Source organism: Ovis canadensis, chromosome 1, assembly GCF_042477335.2.
Source record: "Ovis canadensis isolate MfBH-ARS-UI-01 breed Bighorn chromosome 1, ARS-UI_OviCan_v2, whole genome shotgun sequence".
NCBI lineage: Eukaryota > Metazoa > Chordata > Mammalia > Artiodactyla > Bovidae > Ovis > Ovis canadensis.
Genome location: NC_091245.1, coordinates 248,397,864 through 248,425,701, shown reverse-complemented (window position 1 = coordinate 248,425,701; position 27,838 = coordinate 248,397,864). Strand labels below are relative to the sequence as shown.

General features: G+C 39.9%; 1 protein-coding gene across 4 annotated transcripts in view; it reads right to left on the bottom strand.

Annotated features, from left to right (window-relative positions):
* Window positions 1-27,838, bottom strand: part of SLC9A9 (solute carrier family 9 member A9) — a 651,239-nt gene that overhangs the window by 402,042 nt on the left and 221,359 nt on the right. For all 4 annotated transcript variants that reach the window (XR_011251201.1, XM_069563205.1, XM_069563219.1 and 1 more), the window contains exon 6: window positions 18,187-18,292. Coding sequence is in view for 3 of the 4 variants with exons in the window: in XM_069563205.1 (XP_069419306.1) it covers window positions 18,187-18,292 (106 nt within the window). In the remaining variant the exon portion in view is untranslated. The remainder of the gene's footprint in view (window positions 1-18,186; window positions 18,293-27,838) is intronic.

Below are 27,838 nucleotides of genomic sequence, written 5' to 3'. Positions count from 1 at the left end.
AAACCTTGAATCACATATGTATACCTACATCTAGAGAGGAAAAGTTGATGTTTTCTTTCATAATAATGGAGAACGCTTTGTCTAAAATTTTCTAGGATATTTTGGTAAATTTGACTGCGGGGGATGGCGGTTGTGGGTTCTTTTGGGCTTCCCAAGTGGCACTAGCATGAAGAACCTCCGTGCCAGTGCAGGAGACATGAGAAATGCAGGTTTGATCCCTGGGTCAGGAAGATCCCATGGAGGATGGCATGGCAACCTACTCCAGGATTCTTGCCTGGAGAATCCCATAGACAGATGAGCCTGGCAGGCTATAGTCCATAGAGTTGCAAAGAGTCTGAAATGACTTATCATGCGTGCAAGGGTTTTTCTTTGGCTTAAAGTTTTAAAACTTTTGCAGTTTTGATGAACATGTCCCACTTCCTCCTTTTTGATTATTACTAATTTTAAGAGACTGGCCATTTATTAAAGAAAATTGTAGTTCAGTGTTATGGGGGGATGCATAGAATAGAGTCGAGTAAGAAGAAGCCAATTACAGTGTTAATTTGGGTTTGTTCTGCTTATCTATTGTTGCACAAAAAACCACCCCAGAACTTAGTGGTTTAAAACAACAGTCAGTTGCTGGGTTTACAGATCTGCAGACTGGGCAGAGCTCAGCAGATTCGGGGACTTTCCAGGTGGCACTAGTGGTAAAGAATTTGACTGCCAGTCCAGGAGATGTAACAGATGTGGGTTGGATACTTAGGTCAGGAAAATCCCCTGGAGAAATGAACGACAACCTACTCCAGTATTCTTGCCTGTAAAATCCCATGGACAGAGGAGCCTTGTGGACTACAGTCCATGTAGTCACAAAGAGCTGGACACTACTCAGCGACAGTGTGCATACATAGCAGGTTCAGTGGTATCAGTTGGGGAAGCTCTAAAGAAGTTGGAGGATCAATCCAATACAAGGGTAGCAGAAGAACTATGTTTTGGTTTGAAAATTGTTGCCTCCCTCCCTCCATGCAAATAGCCTCCTGCAAAGCCCTAGCTGAGAAACTAGAATGTAGGTCAGCATGATTTCTACTCATCTTACATTTTGAAGGGTCAGATTATTCCCCCCCCCCCCCCACCGCATTTCTCCCTTGGCCCATCCAACCTGATTTAATCTGTGTTCTCAACAAAGGAATATTAGCTGGTTTTTTCAGTGATGTGATGTGCTGTCAGTTCTGAGAGGAACTGACTTGGCTCAGTAACTTTCCATCTCTTGTTCAAGTTTTTATATTATTTGGCAGCAATACTTCATATGTAAATATTTCATAGCTTGTGGTTTAGAGTTGTGACTATTTCTCTGTTTCATGTGTTATGAAAATTCCCTCTCTATTTTTCAGTGTTTTTCATAGTGTTAGTTTGTTTTGAGAGAGCTTAGTAGAATAAAATATTTTATTCTGCTGTCTTCAGCAGAAGCTCCACATGAACTTTAGAATTACCTTAAAAAAAAGCTGTTGGTATTTGAGGAGGGAGATTATTCTGAAGGTACAGTTTACTTGGGGGGAGAGTTGACTATTTTACAATATTGAATCTTCCCAACCTATTTCATAGAAAAGTTCCAGATTTATTAAGGTTGTCTTCTTTTGTCCTTCACTAAATTTAAGAGTTTTATTCTTATATATCTTGTAGGTTTATTATTTAGAGCTATTCTAATTATTTTAGATTTTAAAATGCTATTGTGAACAAAATAATTTTCCCATGGCATTTTATCATCAGTTGTTACTGGTCTGAAAAATCTATTGATTTTTGTGTGTCAGTCTTCTCTCCAGCCAGATTTTTGAGCTCTCTAAATTTTTCCATTTGAGTCTCTTGTATTCTTACCTAGACAGTCATATCAGCTTATAGCTTATTTTACCATTTATATTTTAAATTTCTTTAATTTTACTTTAAAATCTCAAATTACCTTTATATTGGGGAGATATATATATATATATAGCCTTTTCTCCTATCTTAGTAAATAGTTATGTTTTGGGCTTTTGTTTTCTCTAATTTTGTTTTCCCATGGTGTTGATCCTATCTGCTTTTATAATCTATGTCCTCAACTTTACTTCTAAAATCCTTACATATTTTTATATTTTAAATTGGAATAGACGTGTAAACTGATGTGTACACCTTGATGACATTAATAAGCAGACTTGAAGAGGCTGACTGTCTTGCTTAGTGGAATAAAGCTAGTAAATGATAGAGTCATCATTCAGACTCTCAGATCAGCCTTCAGTTTTTCATGGAGAAACCAAAACACATGATCCACACATGAAGTATGTTTGAAGGTTAAAATTCTTCCACCAAAACTTTTATCAGAACTCCAAATAAAATTGAGTGCCCACATGTATATATATTTTACTTTTTATAACTTGTCCTTAAAAACCTGCTAATGAAAAGGCTAAAAGCAGATTCTGCTATTAGAATAATAAGCAATGTCTGAAAATCTGCATGTTCAACAGTCACATATTAAAAATTGATTCCACTTAGAAGATATTCTGATGTCCATAAAAACAAAGTAGGCAGATGCGGGTGGGTATGTGGTAAAAGATAAAAAAAGGATAAACTCCCAATGTATTAGGGTTAGGATTTAATTTAATGGGGCTTTCCTGGTGGCTCAGATGGTAAAGAGTCTGCCTGCAATATAGGAAACCTGGATTCTATCCCTGGGTGGGGAAGATCCCCTGGAGAAGGGAATGGCTACCCACTTCAGCATTCTTGCCTGGAGAATTTCATGGACAGAGGACCCTGGTGGGCTGCAGTCCATGGAGTTGCAAAGAGTCCAACATGACCAAGAGACTAATACTTTCACTTTCATTTTAATTTAGTGGCATCAGGTATAGTATGCTCACATCAATGGCATTAGATCAGATTTAACCATTTAACGGCCATTCTGAAAATAAGCAACATGGCACAGGCTTCAAGGTGGATCACAACAAACTGTGGAAAATTCCTAAAGAGATGGGAATACCAGACCACCTTACCTGCCTCCGAGAAATCTGTATGCAGGTCAGCAAGCAAAAGTTAGAAGCAGATGTGGAACAATGAACTGGTTCAAAACCAGGAAAGCAGTACATCAAGGCCATATATTGTCACCCTGCTTATTGAACTTATATGTAGAGTATGTCATATGAACTGCCGGGTTGGATGAAGCTCAAGCTGGAATCAAGATTGCCGGGAAAAACATCAATAACCTCAGATATGCAGATGATACTACCTTAATGGCAGAAAACTAAGAGGAACTAAAGAGCCTCTTGATGAAAGTGAAAGAGGAGAGTGAAAAAGTTGGCTTAAAACTCAATATTCAAAAAATGAAGAATATGGCATCCAGTCCTATCACTTCATGGCAAATAGATGAAGAAACAATGCAAACAGTGACAGACTTTATATTCTCGGCTCCAAAAGCACTGTGGACAATAACTGCAGCCATAAAATTAAAAGGCACTTGCTCCTTAGAAGAAAAGCTGTGACAAACCTAGACAGCATATTAAAAACCAGAGACATCACTTTGCTGACAAATGCGCATATAGTCAATGCTACAGCTTTTCCAGTAGTCATGTACTGATATGAGAGTTGGACCATAAAGAAGGCTGAGCACCAAAGAATTGATGCTTTCAAGCTGTGGTGTTGGAGAAGACTCTTGAGAGTCCCTTGGACAGTGAGGAGATCCAATCAGTCAATCCTAAAGGAAGGCATATTCACTGGAAGGACTGATATTCACTGGAAGGACATATTCACTGGAAGAAGCTGAAGCGCCAATATCTTGGCCACCTGAGGAGCTGACTCAATGGAAACGACCTGATGCTGGGAAAGATTGAGGAGGAAAAGAGGATGACACAGGATGAGATGGCTGGATGGCATCATCGACTCGACGGAGATGATGAGTTTAAGCAAACTCAGGGAGATAGTGAAGGACAGGGAAGCCTGGTGTGCTGCAGTCCACAGGGCCGTAAAGAGTAGGACACAACTGAGCAACTGAACAATAACAACACAGGCTTCAGAATTTGACTTTCACATGTTCAGTTGAATTAAGCAGCTTCAGAAAAATCAGATGAAATTACATCATGATTCTGGTCCTATAGGATAATACCAGCAATCACATGGTCTGAGTTTTATGTGTTTTGTTTTATGTAAGAATTCACTGGGCACTCACTCCACTATCTTTTGAAATGAGAAACTTCTTGCCATTAACCAACGAAGAGTAAACTAAATGCTGGGAAGAATTTCTTCCTTTTCCCTTAAACACTGCCTGTCATTCTAGCAATGAAAAAAATGATGTATTTGAGGACCCCTGGGACAGGAAAATTGGTAAGAGCTCTCAACTTCTTTCCCATAAACAACTGATCTTTTAAAGCTGTTAACGCAGGAGCTCGGCATTAAATACAGTTAATTTATCATCCAATAGCTGGCAAGGGTGTCAGGCGTTAGAGTCATGCTCTGAAAAACAGGCCCTGAGTTCACCTTCTATGGTTGAACAGCTGCTCCTTCCCCAAATTTTAATCAGACTCCCTGAGCATCACATGCCCCAGCAAGGCAGAGCCCACATAAAACCTGCAATAAGCCTGCCATGTAAATTCATTATAGAGCCCAAGTAATACGAACAGATTATATTCTCTGGGCTGAAAGAGAGCTTTTAATTTAGACCAAAATTTCGACTGCATACTGATTTGACCCCTTGTTCTCTGGAAATGTTTTTCTTGGAAAAAAATATTCAGAATCGATCACTTAAAATAAAAGGCATTTTCTTGGTTGTTCAAAATGAGAATTCAAGCTTAAAATGCACCGGAAATAAATATGCCTTAGGATAAAAACATCTTAACCACGAGTTCCTGAAGTTCAGATACATGCCCCCTTCTCTGAGATGACAACCATAGCTTTCTTCAGATTCTAAAAGACTTTGTAACCTCTTCCCCAAAAGTTGAACGGGCAGTGTTTCAGATCATGTTATGAACAGAAGCCAGTTTGACAGTGCTGGGAATTTTATTTCACGTCATGGTTGGTTCTTCTCATAGATGTCCTAGATACCTAGTGATGAACTGTCCCCCATCATTAGTCCACTGTCTTGTGAACGTATGTCACAAGTTACAACACAGAGGAGGGAGAATCTCTATCAATTCCCCTCTCAGGTATTCAAGGACATTAAATAGAGATAAGGCATTCATATGTAGTGACAAATATGCAACCTATCAATCTGAAGAAGGACTGATTAGTCACAGAGGAATCACATAAACTCTGTGAGTGACAGTCCCAGCTTTATATAGTGGGGAGAGAGTAAGGTTTAGTTATGCTAACGTACTTTGAATTGTTTTAAATTATCCTAAAAGTTGGTAATGGGTTTGGGGAGTGGTTGCCTACTACTTCTGGTTGGGGGGAAAAAGTACTTATTGTGTGAAAGATGCAGATGAACTAATGATTCATCAATCTACTCTTCTTCATCTGTCCCCATGCTGATCATACAACCCTCTAGATATTTATCTTTTTATGCAGGTCAGCCTACAGAAGACTGCTTTTGTCATATGATCTTTGGGGTACTTGAAATCCTAGTGACAGTAATTTCCTGTGGTAGATAATAAGCTGGATGCTGATTATGATTCAGCTTCCTACATAACTTGACTATAGAAAGAAAATGAACCGATCAAGCGAATGTGAATAGGCTAGGCCATGGATCAGTAATTTCTTGGTGCCTATTTTATATCAATGCCCTGCCATCTGCCTCTGCCTCATACATACTTTGCTTAGCACAAATCATTATCTTAGTACATGGCTGGTCATCCCAGGCCTGGACTAGAGATCACCAGGTTCTTTTATGTAGAGAGAACCAAAATTTCAAACAGAGGCAAAAATGAATAAGGAGCTACATACATTGTTCATTGTGATTTAGTGAACAATGTACATCAGAAGACAAAACTGTCCCTTCCAGTGTTCTCTCAAAACTGGTTTGTTGCCTAGAACGTTAGCTCAAAGTTACTTGAGTATATAAATGACAATATTTTAAAGAATCTCCACCACACAGCATATCAAGAACGGATGTGGCAGAAAACATCCCTGCTTTCCACCCAGGGAGGTAACCGCTTTCCACCCAGGGAGGTAACCTCTTCCCAGGACTTGGTAAGAACTGAATAGATGAATTCCTAGTGTGCATCATAAAATCTGACAATAAGGAACGTGAGGCAATCAGAACCAAGAATGAAGAAAACTAGGAAGACAATGAGAAAGATGAAGGACAGCATCCAGAGAAAGCCTGAGAAGTCCCACACTTGAGACAGTAGAGGTACAAAGGAGAGAGCTTATAATCTTGAACAGAAAAATGAAAGGATCCCAAGAAAGACACTTTACTAGCTTTCTAACTTGAAGAAATACTTCGTATAGTTTGAAATTATTAAAGACTATCTAACATTTCATCACACTTTTTAACTGATTTCAGCATTTCTAAACCAAACTGAAAAGGATTATCTGTTGTCATACTCTTTGGCCATTTTGAGAAATATTTTGATGAACACGGCTGCTTGAGTGAAAATTGGATTGCTTTAAAACAGCTCTTTTGCTGTGTTTCTACTTTCTGAACTCAGCATCCTCTCTCAGTCCAATCACATTCAATGTCCACCATCTCTGAATATTGTAGTGAATAATAGAGTGCTAGTTCTCACATAATTTACTCCACTAACCATCATGATTATTGCCATGGTCATTCCTTATTAGATTTATGATTATTTCACCAACTTCTTTGCTCACCACTCCTGTCTCCAACTCCTATTTAGTTCAGTTTCTTATTTCTATCACTGATTATCCGTGAGTGGTAAACTCTTTTAATCTGTAAATGTCTTTATTTCATTCTTTCCCTAGAATGGTAACCTTGTTTGCAGGCTATTTAGAACCTTGTTTATAGATTCTTTTCCCTCAGTACTTTGTACGTATTATTCTGCTGTCCTCAGGCAACTACTAATGCTAATAAGAAAACTGCTGCCTTCTAAATTGTTTTCCACTGTCAGCAATTCATCTTTCCTCTCTGGTTGCTTTTCAGATTTCCACTTTGTCTTTGATGATCTCACACTTCACTATAATATATTTGGATGTGAGATAATTTTAATTTATCCAGTTCTGGACATAATGTGATGTCTTAATTTTTCTCTTCAATTCTGGAAAATTACCATCCATTATTTCTTCAAATAGTGCCACAAATTAACTCTGTTCTGCATCCTGGTTCATTTGCAAATTTTATCTTTTGATTAACCATCTGCATTTAATAGGACATTTCTCTCATCCATTTAGTTTTTAATGTCAATATATGCATTTTTCATTTTGGAACAGTCTTTTGCTTCTTCTTTTATTATTCTTTCCTAACTTGTTTTCTGCTCCTCCACTTATCTCTTTAGTTTAATATGCTCATTTTTTATAATATATCTCAATATTTTATATTTTTTGTTTAGTTCCTTAGAGTGCTTGTTCTGATCTACTTTTGGTTATCTCCTGGCTTTTCTTCATAGTGGAGTCATTTCCTTCCGTGGCTTGTAAATTTTTACTGTGAATTTATTTTCAGGAAGTGTTGTTTTTTTACTGTGGGATTTCCATGTTTCTGAGTTGAGATAGTATCACTTCAGAGAAATTTAACATATTTAGAAATAAGGGAAGGAAAATAAGGCAGGGGCAGGAGTTTCAATAGTCCTGAAAACTTGTAATCTTAATTCATTGGCTTGTATTTCTTGTACACAACTTCCTGGACCAGGGATTTTGATGCAAAATCCAAAAGGCAAGTGTCCTCACCATTTCTTAAGGCTGATGGACAGAGTCTGTGATGGAGAGAGCACGTTGAGACTTCAGGCTTTATTCAAAGAGCTTTTGCACAAGTATATTATCATGAATGAGCTTGTAAGACAGGGCTCTGATTTCCACAGGGAGAAGGGACTCCAGCTCCCAAACCTCTGGGTCTGTATCCTATACACAATCATGTGGCTGCTGACAGTGGCAGCTTCCCACTCACTGTTGCCTTGCTTTCTCTCTTGTTTCTTACACTTAGGGAATTTCCTTTCCTCTTCTTCAAATCAATTCTACATTTAGAAGATATTTTTTTGCCTTTTTAGATAAAGCATTTTCTTTTAAAGTTTGTAAAGGCATGGGGCCTGTCTGCTTCATTTCAGTTCATTATGTCCTGAACATTCCATTATTGTGAAATTGGTAGTTGTTATTCTGGGATTAAACTTGTCTTTTCAATCACTTTCTTCTAATGGCAGATTCCATGCCACAGGCCACAAGGATGAGGATATCATTCATATTTGGCCAGTCACCATGTTTAATTTCCATGGAGTGCTATGTGATTGGTCTAGAGGTGATCTTCTGATGCAAGCAGAGCCAACAGGAGCCCTTCTCTGTGGCTGATATGCAAATATTGGGAGAATTAAGTGTTATTTTGAGCTAGAACAATATAAGCCTGGAGATAGCATTAGTTACCCTTTCCTGCAGATAGATAGTCTGTATAGATATACATATAAAATTTTATTGTGCATAGATATATACATATATGTCTGTGCAGTCTATCTGCAGTAGGAAAGAATGATGTTAGCACTCAGAGGGAATCAGAGCCAAGAAAGAAGACAATCATATTTGAACCCCTAAATCCTGGTATGTCCAGAGCCAGCTCAACTCCTGTTAAATAGGCCAGTGAATTCCTTTGCTTAAGCTAATTTGAATTGGGTTTCTGTCACTTACATCTGACTTACGTGCCAATAAATTAACGTATAGTGGGATTAAAATAAGACACCATCAACATGGATTTCTTTTATTTATTTATTCTTGGTAGGTCAGTTTGTAGTGCATGGTTTGACATGAAGCAAAGCCAGTTCTGAGTTTCGGATAAATAGTGAGTAAATGTCAGATCTAATCTGAGAGACAAGGAATGGAGTCCCAGGATGAAGCCAAGGTCAATTCCTGTCATCTGAACAGGGACATTAAGAGGCAGGTTAGGGGAGGTTCCAGAGTCATAGCCAGGAAACAGGAACCAGGGATCAGGAATGAGAAAAAACAAACAAGCCTGCAGCAGCAGGCACGGGTGTGGCAGCAAACACTGGGCTTTCTGACTGAAGCTGGAGGTCAGCTGAGCTCTGCCTCCCAGTTGCTTCTTAAAGATACCAGGACGCCTTTCCATTCCTACCAGGTGCCGCCACCTGGTGTCCAAAAGATGAAGTTGGCATGGAACTGACTGCCAGGACAAGGAGCCTTAAGCCAAGAGGGCCATAACTTTTTTTTTCTTTTTTTCAATTATGTATACCAGCAGTATCCAGACAGGCATCAAAATAAATGCATTTCATGCTGATTATTAGTTTCCAAGGCAAATATCAAAGTGATTTATCCTCAGAAAGATATGTCAAGATATAAGAAATTTGTTTTTAAGTTAAGCAGATTTATGAGAAATATTGTACTTTTTGGCTGGAATAACAGTTTTGGCTCAAGCTCATCAAAAGGAGACATCTTCTTATCATCTCTTTGTTTACAGCTATGGGTCAAATGGGAGAAGTAGAGCTAATGAGGATAACAAATAAGGCTTTTCATATATTTAGAAGAAGCAATATGAAGAATATTAAACATCCATCCTCTGGAATGAATTTTAATTTTAATAATTAGTAAAATGTCCCCATCTTCCAGATAATTAGCTTCATGTTGTGGGTGATGAAGAACCACCTATTTGCCTTCGAGGAGCTTGTAATCTACATAGCGATGCTGGTACCAAGAAGAAGAATAGATTTCCTTAGCACTGTATGTTCAGAACCCATCTCTACAGAGCTATTTTCTGGGATAATTTTTAGAGCAAGTTTCTGTTACACATATAAAATCCTGTGTTAGCCATCATTTGCCTGTTTCACTGAGGAGTTAAGTTGAGAGCACACATAGGTGGCTGTGCCCATCCTTCCACATCACCAGGGCTCAGCACAATGTCTGGCGCTTATAGGTCCTCAGTCCATTTTTGCTGAAAGACTGGATGACATCTCAAGGTTCCTGTTAGTTGCATGGTACTTGGAGTCTCACAGTCATCCCATTAATCTCCATTTTAAATTTCTCTTAAGATGCATGCGCTATAAGAAATGTGCTCTTTCAAAATGTCACTCACACTAAGTGCTAAGCATTCACCAGTATCACACTTTAAATGACATTTTCTAGTAAGAACCTCTAAGTAGCGTAACACTCTTATTTAAAAAAAGAAAATGGTGCTCCATTTCCCACACTCTTTTAATAATCTACATTGAATATCCTTGTAAGCATTTGCTTACTAGAAAATGAAGGAACCTAGCATGTATTTATTATCATCCAACAGCCAGCTGTTTAATGAGGTTCTGATTTTATCTCTAAGAAAATCTGGAAGCATTTGTACACTGTGTAATTATTTCACAAGAAGATATTTCAGTACAATACTGGCAGTACTTCAGTTTTGCAGATAAATGACTGAAAACACTCATCGTCCTCTTTCTTCTCTTTCATGGGTAGAAAAATGTCAGATTTAAAGCTCTCTAGAATCTACATTTAAATGAAGATTCCCAATTATCAAGTATGTTAATGGGGAATTCATTGGACCAAAGCTGATCATTGTATATATTTATATCCAAGCAAAAAAGAATATAAAAATCACCTGTGATCCCACCCAACACTTTGATTTTGTATATAAATTATAATGTATTATAATTATACACACATAAATTTGGCTGTGGTTTTTTTAACCAAAAAATATTAATAGATCTTATAGTATACACCATTTAAATTTTTTTTCAGGACTTCCCTGGTGGTCCAGCTATTGAGACTTCATTCTCCCAATGCAGGGAACCTGGGTTCAATCCCTGGTCAGGGAACTAGATTCCACATGCCTCAAGCAAGAGCCCATATGTGGCAACTAAAACCCAGTGCAGCCAAATAAATGAATAAAAATAAATATTTGAAAATATATAAAAGTAATATTTTCCTATTTTACCTAAAAATATATTCCGAATATATTTTAATATCAATACTTTTTCTATCATTTTTTAAATGTCTGCATAGAATTTCATGATTTTAATATAATTTACTCAACCAACTAGTAATTTAAGTACAACTCTTTTTGTTCAAAGCAATGCACTCATCCTCATGAAGAAATTTTTACACGTACCCTTAATTGCTTCAGACAAATTTCTAGAAATGAAGTAAATGGGTGAAAGCATTCACAAATTCTAATGACTATAAATATTGCCAAACTGCCTTTATAAAAGTTCTATTCCTTTTTTCTTTTTTTCTCAGTAATGTGGGAGGGTTCCCATTTCCCCAAACTCTGATTTACCCCAAGTACGACTGTTCTCTCTTGAGTTCTGAAAATTTGAAGATTTGCTAGGCAAAAAATAATATTTAATTTGTTTCATTACTAGTGAAGCTGATCTTATTTAGTAGAATATTGGCCGTTTATGTTTCTTCTCTTGTTCATTATCTACTTACACCTTTTGTCCACTTTTCTATCATGCTTACTTTTTCTTTATTGGTCTTTTATAACAGGAGTTATATTAGAAGCTAATATCTAGTGTTTACTGAGTGTTATAAGTCAGGCCCTATTCCAGGAGTTTTTTGTTTAATCCTACCCAATGAGGTAAGTGCTATTAATATCACCATCTCTGTTTTATAAAGGACACATCTGGTGCAAAGAGAGGTTAAGTAATTTACCTCAGGTAACATAACTAGTACTCTTGGTATACTAAAAAGACTGACAATCATAATACATATTTGAAAGACTATCAATATGTCTGTTGAAACTACTTTCCCTGGTCTATCTTTCATCATTTAATTTTGTTTGTAGTGATTTTTGCCTGCTAGGACTGACTGACTCTATTCTCATCAAATAAATTGGCTTTTCTTTTATTTTGATCACCAGAAGAATAGTTTAAATACATTAATTCAAATGCATACAAACATTCAGATAGTATGAAAGGATACAAAATAGAGTTAAATTATCTTTTCACTTTTATCATTGTCGTACATAGCAAAAGTATCTCTTTTTAACCATATATGTCTTTATTTCTTCGGATAGCTGCCCTGTGACTCTGCATGCATGTCTGACTCTTTGTGATCCCATAGACTGTAGCCCACCAACCTCCTCTGTCCATTGGATTCTCCAGGCAAGAATACTGGAGTAGATTGTCATTCCCTTCTCCAGGGGATCTTCCCGACCCAGGGAACCCACGTCTCCTGCAGTTCCTGCGTTCTTTACCACTGAGCCACCTGGGAAGCCCAATATTTATTTATTTGGCTGTGTCAGGTCTTAGTTGCTCCACAGCATGTAGGATCTTTGTTCCCCCACCAGGCATCAAACCCGTGGCCCTTGCATTGCAACTCAGATTTTTAAATAATATGTGTGTGTATATATATACACATATATATGCTGCTGCTGCTGCTGCTAAGTCACTTCAGTCGTGTCCGACTCTGTGCGACCCCAGAGATGGCAGCCCACCAGTATATATATATATAAGTATGCACTTTCATTTCTTGATTTATCAACTCCATATGTAAAAATTGATTTCTTACTGTGAGAGACATGGTATTTCAGGTAACATAGCCTGCTTTTCTCTCTCCTCCTCCAATTAGCTTTCACAAGTAATATCAACTTTGGTTGCGAGAACCTGCTGCTGCTGCTAAGTCGCTTCAGTCATATCCAACTCTGTGCGACCCCATAGACGGCAGCCCATCAGGCTCTTCCGTCCCTGGGATTCTCCAGGCAAGAATACTGGAGTGTGAGAACCTATTTAATGTTAAATAATATACTTCAACTTCTAGTTCTTGATTTTAGACTGTGTGCTTTAACTAAGTCATTCATTCCTAATGGGGGAAATCACATGTAAAAATGGTTATTCTCTCTATTCCTTGGTTCATAAAATGTCATATTTATGAAGGAATGCTTCACTAGAAGCTGGTCTTTCTTTAGTCATTTCACTGAAACCAGAGATATGTATAAGTAGAATGAAAGATATTGATATCAGTGACTATATAAATTATAATAAGTATATATATACTTATAAGCATGGATTATGTAGATTATATAGATTATAGAGCCTTTCCAACTATATTGCTTTATTTATTACCCAGAATAATTTTGTAATGTATACAGGACAAGTATTCTTACCTAATATAGGTAAGGAAACAAGTGTGAAAAGTTTATGGTCATATAAAGTCACCATCATGTTTTTTTCAGTTTTATTTTGTTTCTGACCAGCCTCTGTTCTTCTTTTTTAATTTTATTTTTTGAAAAATTTTGGCTGTATGGGGTCTTAGTTGCCACACACAGCAACAAACATCCACTTGCCTTTTTTAATTTTTTAAATTAAATTAAAAAAAAATTTGGCTGCATGGTATCTTTGTTGTAATGCACAGACTCTTTAGCTTTAGCAGTGTGAGCTCAGTTATCCTTCGGCATGAGGGATCTCAGTTCTTCGACCAGGGATAGAACTCGTGTCCTCTGCATTGCAATGTGAATTCTTAACCACTGGAAAACCAGGGAAGTCCTCACTCTTCCTTTTTTTGCGGCAGTATTACTCTGAGCAATAATCCCACCTTGCCCCAGTCTCAGTTCATGTGCTTTCAATTAAAACCAATTACTGCCTTAAGTTCATGAATAGTGTGACTTAGACTTGAGACAGTAAATTCAGCGCATCTCCCTGGCCTCGAATGAGTCTGGAATGGCATCAGAGTCTGCAAGATGAACCAAGATTATTTCTGGGAATAATGGGACAAAGATTCTGGCCCCACTCTCCTGATTTAAGATACAGCCCTGGGAGATGCTGGCAGCCATCTTGTGACCAGGCGTGTGAGGTAATCCTGAAGAAGCTGAGTGAGGACAGTTGTGTTTGTGTCACTGGGCCCTTTCCTGAACCATGTATACTGCTGCTGTCCAGCTACCTCAGTTCACACAGATTCCCCTTGTGTTTACTCCAGTTGGGGTTGATTCCATGTCGACTGTAATAACTGCACAGTTAATTCGAGACAATCCTGACACCGGCTTTTTGACTTAAATCTAAGGCTCTTTCTACCCTACCATGTTGCCTTTTTGTTCAGGATTCAAAAACACACACCTTTTAAGATGTCTTCATTATATCTTTTGTCTTCCTTCATAGTCGCATTCTTGGAAATGCCAAGCCATCACATGGAACTCATTCATGAGTCATTATGCATACATGTTTGGGCATGACATTCCCTATATACTTGGAACAATCATACGGAGCAGAGAAAAGCTAATTCCAAAACTTTTTGTTAAATAAAATTACTTTTATCTTAAGGTAACTCTGGATCATTTTAAGCCTTAGGGACACCACCCACCATGCACTACTATGTTCAGGAGTTGTAGTCATCAAATTCAGTTATACATTACAGTAGTTGTTTGAAATTCAGAGCACATTTAGCCTAAGAAAAAGTATTTTAACTGGTTACTTAGATTAGCACAGAGAAGCTAATTTAAACTATGGCGTTAACTGGACGGAGAAGGCAGTGGCAACCCACTCCAGTACTCTTGCCGGGAAGGTCCCATGGATGGAGGAGCCTGGTAGGCTGCAGTCCACGGGATCGCTAGGAGTCGGACACGACTTCACTTTCACTTTCACGCACTGGAGAAGGAAATGGCAACCCACTCCAGTATTCTTGCCTGGAGAATCCCAGGGACGGGAGAGCTCGGTAGGCTGCCGTCTATGGGGTCGCACAGAGTCGGACATGACTGAAGAGACTTAGCAGCAGTAGCAGCATGGTGTGCACGCATGCTCAGTTGTGTCCAACTCTTTGCAACCCTATGCAGCCCACCAGAGGAGAAGGCAATGGCAGCCCACTCCAGTACTCTCGCCTGGAGAATCTCATGGGCGGAGGAGCCTGGTAGGCTGCAGCCCATGGGGTTGCGAAGAGTCCGACAAGACTGAGGACTTCCCTTTCACTTTTCACTTTCACGCACTGGAGAAGGAAATGGCAACCCACTCCAGTGTTCTTGCCTGGAGAATCCCAGGGACCAGGGAGTCTGATGGGCTGCCATCTATGGGGTCACACAGAGTCAGACACGACTGAAGCAACTTAGCAGCAGCAGCAGCCCACCAGGCTCCTCTGTCCATCAGATTTTTCATGAAAGAACACTGGAATGGGTTGTCATTTCCTTTTCCAGGAGATCTTCCCGACTCAGGGATTGAACCCATCTCCTGTGTCTCCTGCAATGCAGGCAGATTCTTTAACACTGAGTCACCAGGCAAGACCAATTTTAAATTAAAATATGGCTAAATTACTCTGTATTTGAATGAGAAATGCTAGAACAGAATATTGTGACAAAACTAACAATGAAACTTTTTTGAACATTAAGAGGATGATACTTAAACAAGGAGATTTGCTGTTGGAAGATGAAAAGGTAAATGAAAGTGTATGACCATTCCAAACAGGCTCCAGAGTCACTGCAAAGGCCATCGTGGTCGATGATTTAGGTCCTTTACAGTACTTGATTTCACATCAAAATGTGTCTTTTCTTTTCCATGATACAATAAAAAAAACTCTCTCTCTCTTCTTAAACTTCAAAACCACACAAAGATGGAACTGAGAAAGGGAAAATACAAAAGAGATTTTCATTTTCTCTTTTTATGTATGTTTCAAGTGCAAAGACTCCATCCTCAGACGTTTCTATCTAGAGAAGCAAATATACATGCAAACCTGAGTGCCCTGCTGAGCTGGCAGAGAATTAGAGGCACACAGAAAGGAAGGGTAGGGTCTTAGCGTGTGGGCTAGTGGTTCCCAGAGGAGGAGTCTGAGGTATGTGGTCAAAGACCTGATGAGCCAAAAACAGGAGCTGTGTGCCGGTAAAGAAAAGCATAGGTTACAAGTCAGAGACTTGACTGGGCACTATGTGAAGTTTAGAGTGAAGGAAGAGAAAAATGGAGAGACAAATGTTTGAACTTCTGGTCTAAAGGTCATGGAAAACTTTTTAGTAGTGCTCTTGCAAGGTAAACAGAAGATAGTTGGAAGAGAGAGGGTGGGGATGCAGCATTAAAAGGAGAGGGAATGTGTGGGTAAGTAGATGTATAAAATGAGATTGTCATATGGGCTGTAAACTAAGTTTAAGACGCATGTGAGAAAAGTGAAGAGTGAAACACATGGAGAATTGTGCAAGGTGAGAGAAGAAGTAATTAATAGACAGCAGAGGTGGACAGAGTCCAGACCCAGCATAACCTAAGTACAAGTGGCCCGCTGAATTCGCAGGTTCCTCATCGAACAATCTGAGGTTAGTTAGCTGACTCTGCAGACAGGGAGCTGGCGGGTGGAAAGGGTTGGCTGTACTATGCCATTTCATATAAGGGACTTGAGCACCCATGGATTTTGGTATCCACAGGCGGCCTGGAACCAGTCCCTTGTCGATGCAGGGGAACAGCTGTGCATTAATGCTCAGAAGAGCTCCCGCGAGGGGCCGATGGAATCCGCTCGCACTGGGTGGAAGAAAAAGCCTGCAGATTTCAATGTGTGGCAGTGTCCATGTCAAGAACTCCTAATTTAGAATTAGCTTCATTTAAAAGTTAAATAAAGTTAAAATGTGTGTATTCCTGGGGTCACTCTGTACAATACCTGAAATGTCAAAGCTGGGAAGCACAAGATTTTGGTTAGAATGGCAAGTGTGTGGTGCCTAGAAAGGAAGGGATCCTGATATGGTGAGAAACACATTTTATTATGACATGCAATGCACAGGTATGGGAGTAGAAAATGCACTGCCAGTTAATAACCACCTATTGACCCGAGGCAATATTAAATGGATTGTTCCGAATGTCCTCCAGGCTTGTGCTCAGCAGCATCAACATTCATCCTTGGAGTCTGCATTTTTAATGGAAAACTACTGTGAATGGTCGTGCTGAAAGCAGAAAGGCCAAACCTTTCCTTGGTTGTAGCTGCACAATTCTTTCCCAAGCTCATTTGTACTTTAGTGATTTCGCTTTGCTTGGCCTTTTACAACTTGGCAGTTCAGGAAGTGAAGATGAGAGACTCAGCAGATTTTAAACAAGTTTTACTCCAAATGTTCCCTTAATACTAGTATTTCTTGGACAGAGATTCCTGATGTTTTAATGAACTGTTCTTGGTGTTTCTTTAAAAGCATCCTTTGGCATTTGTGAATGTCCCATGGCTTTTGCTCTTAATTTGGACTCACTGATAGTTTCCTTAAAAGCAGGAAAAGCACTTCTTGGGAGCCAGGTGAAATATAAGGGTTTTTTTTGACTCTTTTCTGAACGTTGCTGAATGCAGTGGTAACTTTGGGGTGGCAGCCTTGAGAAATGTCAGCTGGCAGAAAAAAAGAGAGGTGCAGCTCTGCTGTTTCCTAGACTGCTCTGTGAGGTCTGACTTTGAAAAATTCTTTGTTAGTTTGCAATATATATTCAAATGCATTCGAAGTAATTAGCACCCTGGATTGAATCTTGTTGTCACAGTTAATTATTAGATGGCTACTTTCCTTTAGAGTATTTGACAGTTGCCCAAAATGTTAGTCTTAATCTAAAACCAAGAAGAGACCTCTGACATAGTGAAAGCCACCAAAATGGCATTTATTAAATATAAATGGTGAGTGCCTGAAGGGGAGGTGAGGAGAGCACTAATTCTTATCCTGAAATGAAAATTTCTCCAGTATGAAAGGAAAATTAGATTACCTCTTAGCAGAAGCTTCGTCAGTTTTACTTATCACATGGATGATTTTAGAATGTGTGTATTCCTATAATGGGTGACATTTGCATTGATAAATAGAGATTTATGACTCTCAACTTCTATCTCTGATTTGCCAAAATTCTTATAAATACAATGGTTTCTATTAGTCTATTATCTGGAAAATGACTTGAAAAAATTAAATGATACTGATTTAAAATGAAGAAAGCTTATTTATGTGCATCTTAGGAACCCTAAGCGAATCAGGTAAATATATACACCAAGAAACAAAAGTGTTACCCTCTGAGTAGTTTTTTATCATAGACTGGAAACATGAAACTTATTAATAGCATTAGAAATTAAATGTACAATGAAATGTACACATTATTGGAGCTCTTCATTGGTAATTATTCCTTAAAAGCTAGAAATTGCCTTTATCTCTATGACATAAGAGAAAAGATACTATTAAAGCCCCTAGGAATTATCACCATATTTGAAGCATCTTTCACTTGGTCAAAGAAACACAGGCCAAGCTCTGGTACTTACTATGTAAGGACTATGGCGACTGCATCGTTCAACACACTCTCCCCAAACAAGAGTGTGTACAGGTCAGGGTCGACATGCAGTTCATGGAAAATGGCCAACACCGTCACTAGGGGAGACACACACAAATATGCAAAGTTAGCTGGGATGCGGCCATAGACTTGTCCTTGGCTGTGGTCACCTGTATAAAGCACTCATTAAATGTTCATCTTCTCAAATCCATTGATATATACATACTGAACCTTTAACCAAAATCAACCTCATCTGTCACTCCCCTGCTTAAGATTTCTCTGGGCTCCCCACTGCTTACAGAGAAAGCTTGAGCTCCTTGGTACGAGCCTTCTATAATCTGTGCACTGTTTGCCTTCCAGCATCTCTGTCTGCACTCCCTGCCCCCGCTCTCTAGCCGCACTGATGGAGAAGGCGATGGCACCCAACTCCAGTACCCTAGCCTGGAAAATCCCATGGGCGGAGGAGCCTGGTGGGCTGCAGTCCATGGGGTTGCCAAGAGTCAGACGCGACTGAGCGACTTCCCTTTCACTTTTCACTTTCATGCATTGGAGAAGGAAATGGCAGCCCACTCCAGTGTTCTTGCCTGGAGAATCCCAGGGACCGGGGAGCCTGGTGGGCTGCCATCTATGGGGTCACACAGAGTCGGACATGACTGAAGTGACTTAGCAGCAGCAGCAGCCACACTGAACTTGTCAAAATTCCTGAACACAGTGTGTCATTTTCTAATTACCTTGGCATGTGGGTTCACTTTAGCAGGGCAGCTATCTGTTTCTCATCCAGATGCTACCATTCTCCTTCCTTAAGTACACACACACACACACACACACACACACACACACACACTTTTTGCTACAAAAAAACCCCAAACCTTTATTCAATCTTTAAAAGCTTCTCAAGTTTCCCCCCAGCCCTCTGATCCCTCAGTAAAGACCTGGCTCACTCCTTTTTGATCCCAGAATTTGGGATCACAGAACATATCATGGAAAAGACTGTGAGCTCTTGGCACATGCTCAAGAAGTGTTTGATGTGTGAATGACTGAGTGAGCGAATGAATGAAGGTTGGTGCAGTGGCTTATTCCTGTGAAGGGAGAGGTGGTTGGCACCTGGCTCTCATTCTCTCAAGATCACACTCAGCTATACAGATGGACCCAATGTTCCTAAGAGTGGGGCCTAAGGGTTCATTTTCAGCAGTCTGCTTCATGGCTCCTATATACTGTATAGTTGTACAGAGCCTCTGGGCATATACCTGGGCAGTGAATAATCACACACTGATTAACTGCGTTCATCAAAACTATTCAGTATTTTGATATTTGAAACAGTCATGCAAAGTGTGAACAGCTATCATTAGGAGAATGATCCACTGAGTGGACTGCCAAAGGGGAAAAGAGGGTGGTTGAAAATGATACTGATGGTAAATTTTTAAGGCAGAATGGGCATTTTCACTTCTGTTCTTTCCTTTCCTATTTCATGCACTGTGAGGTTAATAACTGTGTTGTCTAAAAGAGTGCTGGGGAGGAAAAAAAAAAAAAAAACTCAGTTGGACTGTTTTGTAAGTAGGGTCAATAAGTTTGGCCCTTGTCCTGCCATAATGGGAGGGTTTTAGTGACAGAGTGACACAGCTTGATTTAAACCCTGGAAATAGAGTTTAGGCAGCAGGGTAGAGGACAGAGCGGACATGCGACTGGAAGCTTTCCTGAATGTTCTGGCAAGAGATGAGTTGTATCAAGACTGGAAGAGTTCTAGGTTCAGGCTCCTCAACTCTTGCACATCCTGCTCTTCCCTGAACATCCACCATCGTGGGCTCTCATAGGTCAGTGACCACAGGGCTTTGTATTTTACTTACTCATTGGTTCTCACCTTCCCTCTGGGTCACTAACCCCTAGCATGTTGCTAGACCATGGTAAGCTTTAGTGAGTGAAAAGATAATGTCAGGGAGGATACAGCAGAGGAGATAATACCCAGGATATATTTGGGATGAAGAACTGGTAGATCTCGGTGCTTGAGAGACAGCAAGATTTGGGTCTCAGCCCTGGGCAGGCAGTAAATGGGCTGCATAAGAGAAATTTGTAGACAGGGAATTTTTCAAGTTTGGTTTTTGATATGTTGACTTAAGTAGGCAGATGGAATTTCAAATGGAAATTTCAATAAGAAAGCTGGAAGTAAAAGGCTATCGCTAGAGGCTTCCCTGGTGGCTCAGTGGTAAAGAATCCACCTGCCAATGGATGGGACATGGGTTTCATCCCTGGTCTGGGAAGTTCCCACATGCCGCTAAGCAACTGCGCCCCTGTGCCACAGTTCACGGAGCTTGCACTCCAGAGTCTGGGAGTCACAGCTCCTAAAGCCCAAGTGCCCTAGAGCCTGTGCTCCCCAAGAGAAGTCACCATGGTGAGAAGCCTTCGCACCACAACTAGACAGTCACCTGCGTAGCAGTGAAGACCCAGCACAGCAAAAGATAAATTAAAAAAAAAAATTTAAAGGTTGTAACCATACAGAGTTAAAGCAGAAGAAAGAATTTAAGGGTAATAAGCATGTAGGTAGAACATAAAGCCACAGGAGTGGCTGAGATTGCCTGGGTGAAGTATATAGTAACAGAAGACAGTTCATGAGAGATCCTTGGGACATACTCACAGAAGGGATACCTGGAGAAAAAGAAACATGAAATATACCTGTAGGATATTTGCAAAACCTGATCCTAAGCATGAGCAAGTTGGCTGAAAACCACATCCATCATGAATAGATTTTTATTTACTAAAGATTATCCTAGGGGAAGGAGTATTGAACTCAACAACTAGCTTTAGGGTAAAGAGACAACAAATACAAGATGCCATGAATCAGCATGACAATTAGCCAGATTCCACTTTACTAGGCATAGAGTCGATTTCATTATTCTAGATGAATAGATCCTTAATCATGATAGAACAGCAGAGATGTACCATCTACTAGTATGTAGCTGTTCACATTTGTACCACCTCTGAGCCTTTGCAGGTGGTGGTGGGAGGGGACAGACGATTATCTCTGCTAAGTAACCTCTTTCTCCTGATAGGATAGAGTCAAGATCCTGGATTGAGTCAAAACCAAAAGGCCTCAGTTGGGAGTTTTATTTTTCTGTTTTTCGGCACACCATAGGCATGTGGGGGTCTTGGTTTCCTGACAAGGGATTGAACTGTGCCCCCTGCCTTGGAAGTAAAGGGTTGTAGCAACTGGACCACCATGGAAGTCCACAATTGGGAGCTTGAATTACCAACATTTTCCTTTCACCAGAATTTTATGCGGAATAAAAGTAAAACTATAATTTTTATTGGAATATAATTGCTTTATAATGTTGGGTTAGTTTCTGCTGAACAGCAATGTGAATCAGCCATATGTATACATATATCCCCCCCCTTTAGCTTCCCTCCCACCCCACCCCCACCCTACCCCTCAAGTCATCACAGAGCACTGAGCTGAGCTCCCTGTGCCGCAGAGCAGCTTCCCACTGTCTATTTTATACATGGTAGTATATATATGTTAATCTACTATCTCAATTCATCCCACCCTCTCCTTCCCGTTGTGTCTACAAGTCTGTTCTCTATGTCTGTATCTCTATTTCTGACATGAAAATAGATTCATCAGTACCATTTTACTAGATTCCATATATATGTGTTAATATATGAAATTTGTTTTTCTCTTTCTAACTTACTTCACTCTGTATCACAGGCTCTAGGTTCATCCACACACTAAAATCGACTCAATTTCATTCCTTTTTATGGCTGAGCAATATCTATTTCTTCTTTATTGACTATGCCAAAGCCTTTGACTGTATGGATCACAATAAACTGTGGGAAATTCTGAAAGAGAAGGGAATACCAGACCACCTCACCTGCCTCTTGAGAAATCTGTATGCAGGTCAGGAAGCAACAGTTAGAACTGGACATGGAACAACAGATTGGTTCCAAATAGGAAAAGGAGTACGTCAAGGCTGTATATTGTCACCCTGCTTATGTAACTTCTATGCAGAGTACATCATGAGAAACGCTGGACTGGAAGAAGCACAAGCTGGAATCAAGATTGCTGGGAGAAATATCAATCACCTCAGATATGCAGATGACACCACCCTTATGGCAAAAAGTGAAGAGGAACTAAAAAGCCTCTTGATGAAAGTGAAAGAGGAGAGTGAAAAGTTGGCTTAAAGCTCAACATTCAGAAAACAAAGATCATGGCATCTGGTCCCATCACTTCATGGGAAATAGATGGGGAAACAGTGGAAATAGTGTCAGACTTTATTTGGGGGGCTCCAAAATCACTGCAGATGGTGATTGCAGCCATGAAATTAAAAGACGCTTACTCCTTGGAAGAAAAGTTATGACCAACCTAAATAGTATATTCAAAAGCAGAGACATTACTTTGCCAACAAAGGTCCGTCTAATCAAGTCTATGGTTTTTCCTGTGGTCATGTATGGATGCGAGAGTTGGACTGTGAAGAAAGCTGAGCACTGAAGAATCGATGCTTTTGAAGTGTGGTGTTGGAGAAGACTCTTGAGAATCCCTTGGACTGCAAGGAGATCCAACCAGTCCATTCTGAAGGAGATCAGCCCTGGGATTTCTTTGGAAGGAATGATGCTAAAGCTGAAACTCCAGTACTTTGGCCACCTCATGCGAAGAGTTGACTCATTGAAAAAGACTCTGATGCTGGGAGGGATTGGGGGCAGGAGGAGAAGGGGACGACAGAGGATGAGATGGCTGGATGGCATCACTGACTCGATGGACGTGAGTCTGAGTGAACTCCGGGAGTTGGTGATGGACAGGGAGGCCTGGCATGCTGCAATTCATGGGGTTACAAAGAGTCTGACACGACTGAGCGACTGAACTGAACTGAATATTCCATTGTATACAGTTACCACATCTTCTTTATCCATTCATCTGTCGATGGGCATCTAAGTTGCTTCCATGTCCTGACTATTATAAATAATGCTGCAACGAACATTGGAGTATGTGTGTCTTTTGAGTTGTGGTTCTCTCAGGGTATATGCCCAGTAGTATGATTGCTGGGGTATACGGTAGTTCTATGTCTAGTTTTTTGTCATTGTTGTTACCTGTTAAGTTTTTTAAGGAACCTTCATACTGATCTCCACAGTGGCTGTATCAATTAATCTCCAAAATATACAAATAGCACATGGAGCTCAGTATCAAGAAAACCCAACAACCCAATAAAAAGAATGAGCAAAAGACCTACATAAACATTTCTCCAGAAAAGACAGATGGCCAACAGGTACATGAAAAGATGCTCAACATAACTAATTATTAGAGAAACGCCAATCAAAACTACAATGGGGTATCACCTCATGCTGGTCAGAGTGGCTATCATCGAAAAATCTAACAGTAAGTGCAGGTGAGGGTGTAAAGAAAAGGGAAACTTCTTACACTGTTGGTGGAAAGTTACTCTTAAGTTAAAAAATTCTATCATGGAAGTTCTACTAATATGGACTTTAGTATCTGTAGCTCCTTATTTGTATTTCCAAGTTTTGAAGATGCCTTGCAGCTTGTCTGCACTCCCAGGCACATGAGTTTCCTGGGCTCACAAATAGGGAGGTAAAGCCCTGGGTTTCTTTCCCCACCTCCCCACTTATGAAGTCTACCCTATGCTAGGATGGACTCTAAATCTCTCCAGTGAGAGCTTTGGGCCTTTGGAGGGACAGGCTTTTAACTAAATATCCAGTTTTGTACAAAACTGTTCTGACATTCCCACAATTCCTTTTGCACAAAGAACTGAACTCCACTGCATAAATGCTGTCCCACACAAAGAGAAAGCTATTACTTTGGGCATTCCTATCTACCTTGTGAAGAAATGGAACAGCTTTGAAATAAAACAAGGTGGTGTGTCCTACAAGAGGGAGTATTTGCTGGGACCACAAATGAGTTGAATAGGTGAGTCAGGAAATTAGCCACCCACTCTCACTGCTGAGATGAGAGCTTTGAAAAATGCATGTAATTAGCTCGCTGGCAGGGCCGTCTCACACACAATGTCCAAGATTCTCATGGCGCCTCTTCCCAAGAGAGAACCTCTTGGAACAGCTGTAGACATGCTCACACTGGCTCTGTTCGCACCTTGCTGGGTTTTAAAGACAACCCAGGTCCGAGGCTCGGCTGAAGAGCCATGCATAGTTTGATCAGACTGCTTGGGATAGTCTGGGGAGAACATTCCAGACACCATGTGGAGAGTAAGAGGAGAAGACACAATCTGATTTCTTTAACCTCTGATTTTACCAACGAATTGTATCATGCTTGCCTTTGTCATACTTTAGTTCTCATCACTTAGTGGTGAGTTTCAACGCTCAGCTTGGGGTTTGGGGTTCCTTCCTCATACTTGACTTTTTAGCTAGAGAAAAATCTGTTTTGTCTCCTGAATGGGTAGTAAGGAATGCAAGCATATATAATCTTATGCTCAAATATGCACACACAGATACCCAGACACACACATACACCTACTCCCATGTAAGAGCAGTGGATGGTTGAGACATGCCATTGAATTATTAGAGATAATAGTGGTTCAGTGAATGACAATAATGATTCAACTATTTTTTGAGAATATGTTACAGTTTCAGTAGTCAAACAGGGAGGGGTCTTGGGAGAACGAATGAGGCAGTGGTGTGGATGGCGCTTCTGAGAAGCTGGTGATAATGGGGAGCCTGTGGAGTAGAAAGCCAATGGAGGCTTTCTCTTCAATTTCTAATTTAATACAGATTGAACAGAATAAGCAGAAAGAAAAGTTGAAAATAAAGGAAAAAGAAGAGAACCCTATTACAGCATCAGAACTCATATTTTCTCGTCTCAACTGCAATAACCATAACTAGAGATAAAAATTCAGATAATGACTACCTTACCCCATTTGGTACTTCAGTGTATTGACTTAAATAATGTCTTACTTCTTTTTTATTACTATCTTTTGAACTAACCTCTTTCCTAATGTTCTTTCAGTCACTTCTAAGTCTTCAGGGTGATTTAGTGACAGTTCCTTCACTAGAGCTCCATTAACAGCTCTCTGACCCATATTTTCTTGGTGTTTTACAAGGAATTTAAATTTCAAATGCTATTTTAATACAGGGACTCTCAGCAACCTGCACAAGCTCTGCTTGGGTCTGTGGACAGCATCACACAATAGTTCTTACCCCGTTGCTCTAAGTCATCACTCAGCCTTGTCAAAATGCTGCCTCTCCCTGCAGAGAGCTCTCCATGGTTTTCTGTGCAAATCAGTATGTATGACACTTGTCCCTGACACATGGAGAATCAAAAAGTCTCTGGCTTGTGCAGTGGAACCTTGTCAGGCTGACAGGTGGAGAACCCTGGTAGCCTCATAAACAAGGCAGAAATTTCTATTTACAAAAGTGATTACTGGGAAAATATGGGATTTTTCCCCCTCCTATAATTCGTATGCAAGAAATTCTCCTATAACTCTTGCCACTTTTCTGAAATATTGTACATAGTGAGATTACAAGGAGAGGCTCCAAAATAGCTGAGATATTCTAGTATGCTGGAATACTGAAATTAGTTTGAGCTTCAATCTTCTCAGTGAAGGCTTGGCAGAGAATCAGTGTACTAGTTTTGCCGATCAAGCTTTGCCAATCATATCCTAGAAATACAACTAGAAATCCTAACCCTTCTGAAATAGGTCAGAGAAACAATGCCAGATCTAGAAAGTTAACCACTAGATGTTATTTCATTGAGGTAATTTGGCTCTGCGGTAAAAGAATCTTCCTGAAGTGCAGGAGTGAAGGTTCAATCCCTGGATAGGGAAGATCCCTTCGAGAAGGAAATAGCAGCCCAATCCAGTATTCTTGCCTGGGAAATCCCATGGACAGAGGAGCCTGGTGGGCTATAGGCCCATGGTGTCACAAAAGAGTTGGACACGTCTTAGCAACTAAACAACAATATTGTAAATTAGAAGTTACACAGACCATCATGAATGATTTAGCCCTAAAACATTTCAATTTTATTTTGTCCATCAATATGATATGTTATTTTGGTACTGAGTTCGTGGTAGAGAAAATACCACATGTTAGCACATCATTACAGCCCTTTCCCCTAGAGATACTTGGGAGAAATAAGCCCCAGTGCCCCAGGGCAATAGTTTCAAAGTCTGGTCCAGGGACACCTGCAAGTTCCTGAGACTTATTCAAGACGCTTCCCAAGGTCAAAACTATCTCAGAATACTATGACAGAGTTACTTGCATTTTTCATTCTTGTTATTTTATCTGTGTAGAGTGGAACTTAGAGGTTATATGATGTGTTAGTGCAGCTGAATTCAGAAACCAGTGTGAGAATCCAGCTGTCTTCTGTCATACCACACAGGAAGGGGACTTGCAAAGATGTGCCATTCTCCCCAGTAAATTTTTTGTTTTGAAAATAAATTCAGTTTTTATAACAAATGTCATTTAGCATATAAATTGTTCATGATTATTATTTTAAATAGGCCAATGAAATTACATTAAAAAATTTAAATTCTAACATGGTAAATGATGATAGATATAACACCCACAAACAAAAGACTCCTTGAGGTCCTTCCTAATTCTGAAGAATTTTAAAAGGGTTGTGACACCAAAAAGCTTGACAACCATTGTCCAAAGACATTTGTTGTGTGTAATGAATCCATTTACATCCTGTGCAGCCAGAATGATACTTATGAAGCATCGTCTCTGAGAGAAATGAGAAAATCGTTCCTCAAATCATTTTCAGTGGAATTTAATTCCCTTGTTGGATTCCTGTTGAGGAAGGCTCCCTAGCTCTAAATAACTTTTGCCACACAATAACCAGCTGATTCTTTTGGAATGTATGTAGAGGATTTCTAATAACTATTACATGAGGGAAAATTATTCTTTTCAGATTAATTAAAACAGAACATTCTGGAATCACATTTCTGTCATAAGTATTTGTAGTGGAAACAGTGTCAGACTTTATTTTTTGGGCTCCAAAATCACTGCAGATGGTGACTGCAGCCATGAAATTAAAAGACGCTTACTCCTTGGAAGAAACGTTATGACCAACCTAGATAATATATTCAAAAGCAGAGACATTACTTTGCCAACAAAGGTCCGTCTAGTCAAGGCTATGGTTTTTCCTGTGGTCATGTACGGATGTGAGAGTTGGACTATGAAGAAGGCTGAGCGCCGAAGAATTGATGCTTTTGAACTGTGGTGTTGGAGAAGACTCTTGAGAGTCCCTTGGACTATGAGGAGATCCAACCAGTCCATTCTGAAGGAGATCAGCCCTGGGATTTCTTTGGAAGGAATGATGCTAAAGCTGAAACTCCAGTACTTTGGCCACCTCATGCGAAGAGTTGACCATTGGAAAAGACCCTGATGGTGGGAGGGATTGGGGGCAGGAGGAGAAGGGGACAACAGAGGATGAGATGGCTGGATGGCATCATGCACTCGATGGATGTGAGCCTGAGTGAACTCCAGGTGTTGGTGATGGACAGGGAGGCCTGGCGTGCTGCAATTCATGGGGTCGCAAAGAGTCGGACATGACTGAGCGACTGAACTGAACTGAAGTGAAGTCCTTTTTTGGAATGTAAGTGCTTTGTGGACAGAGGTTATTTCTTCAACATACGGATGCATATTAAAAACACTGACAATCATGTCGTCCTTTCCTTGATTTCAAACATGGTCAA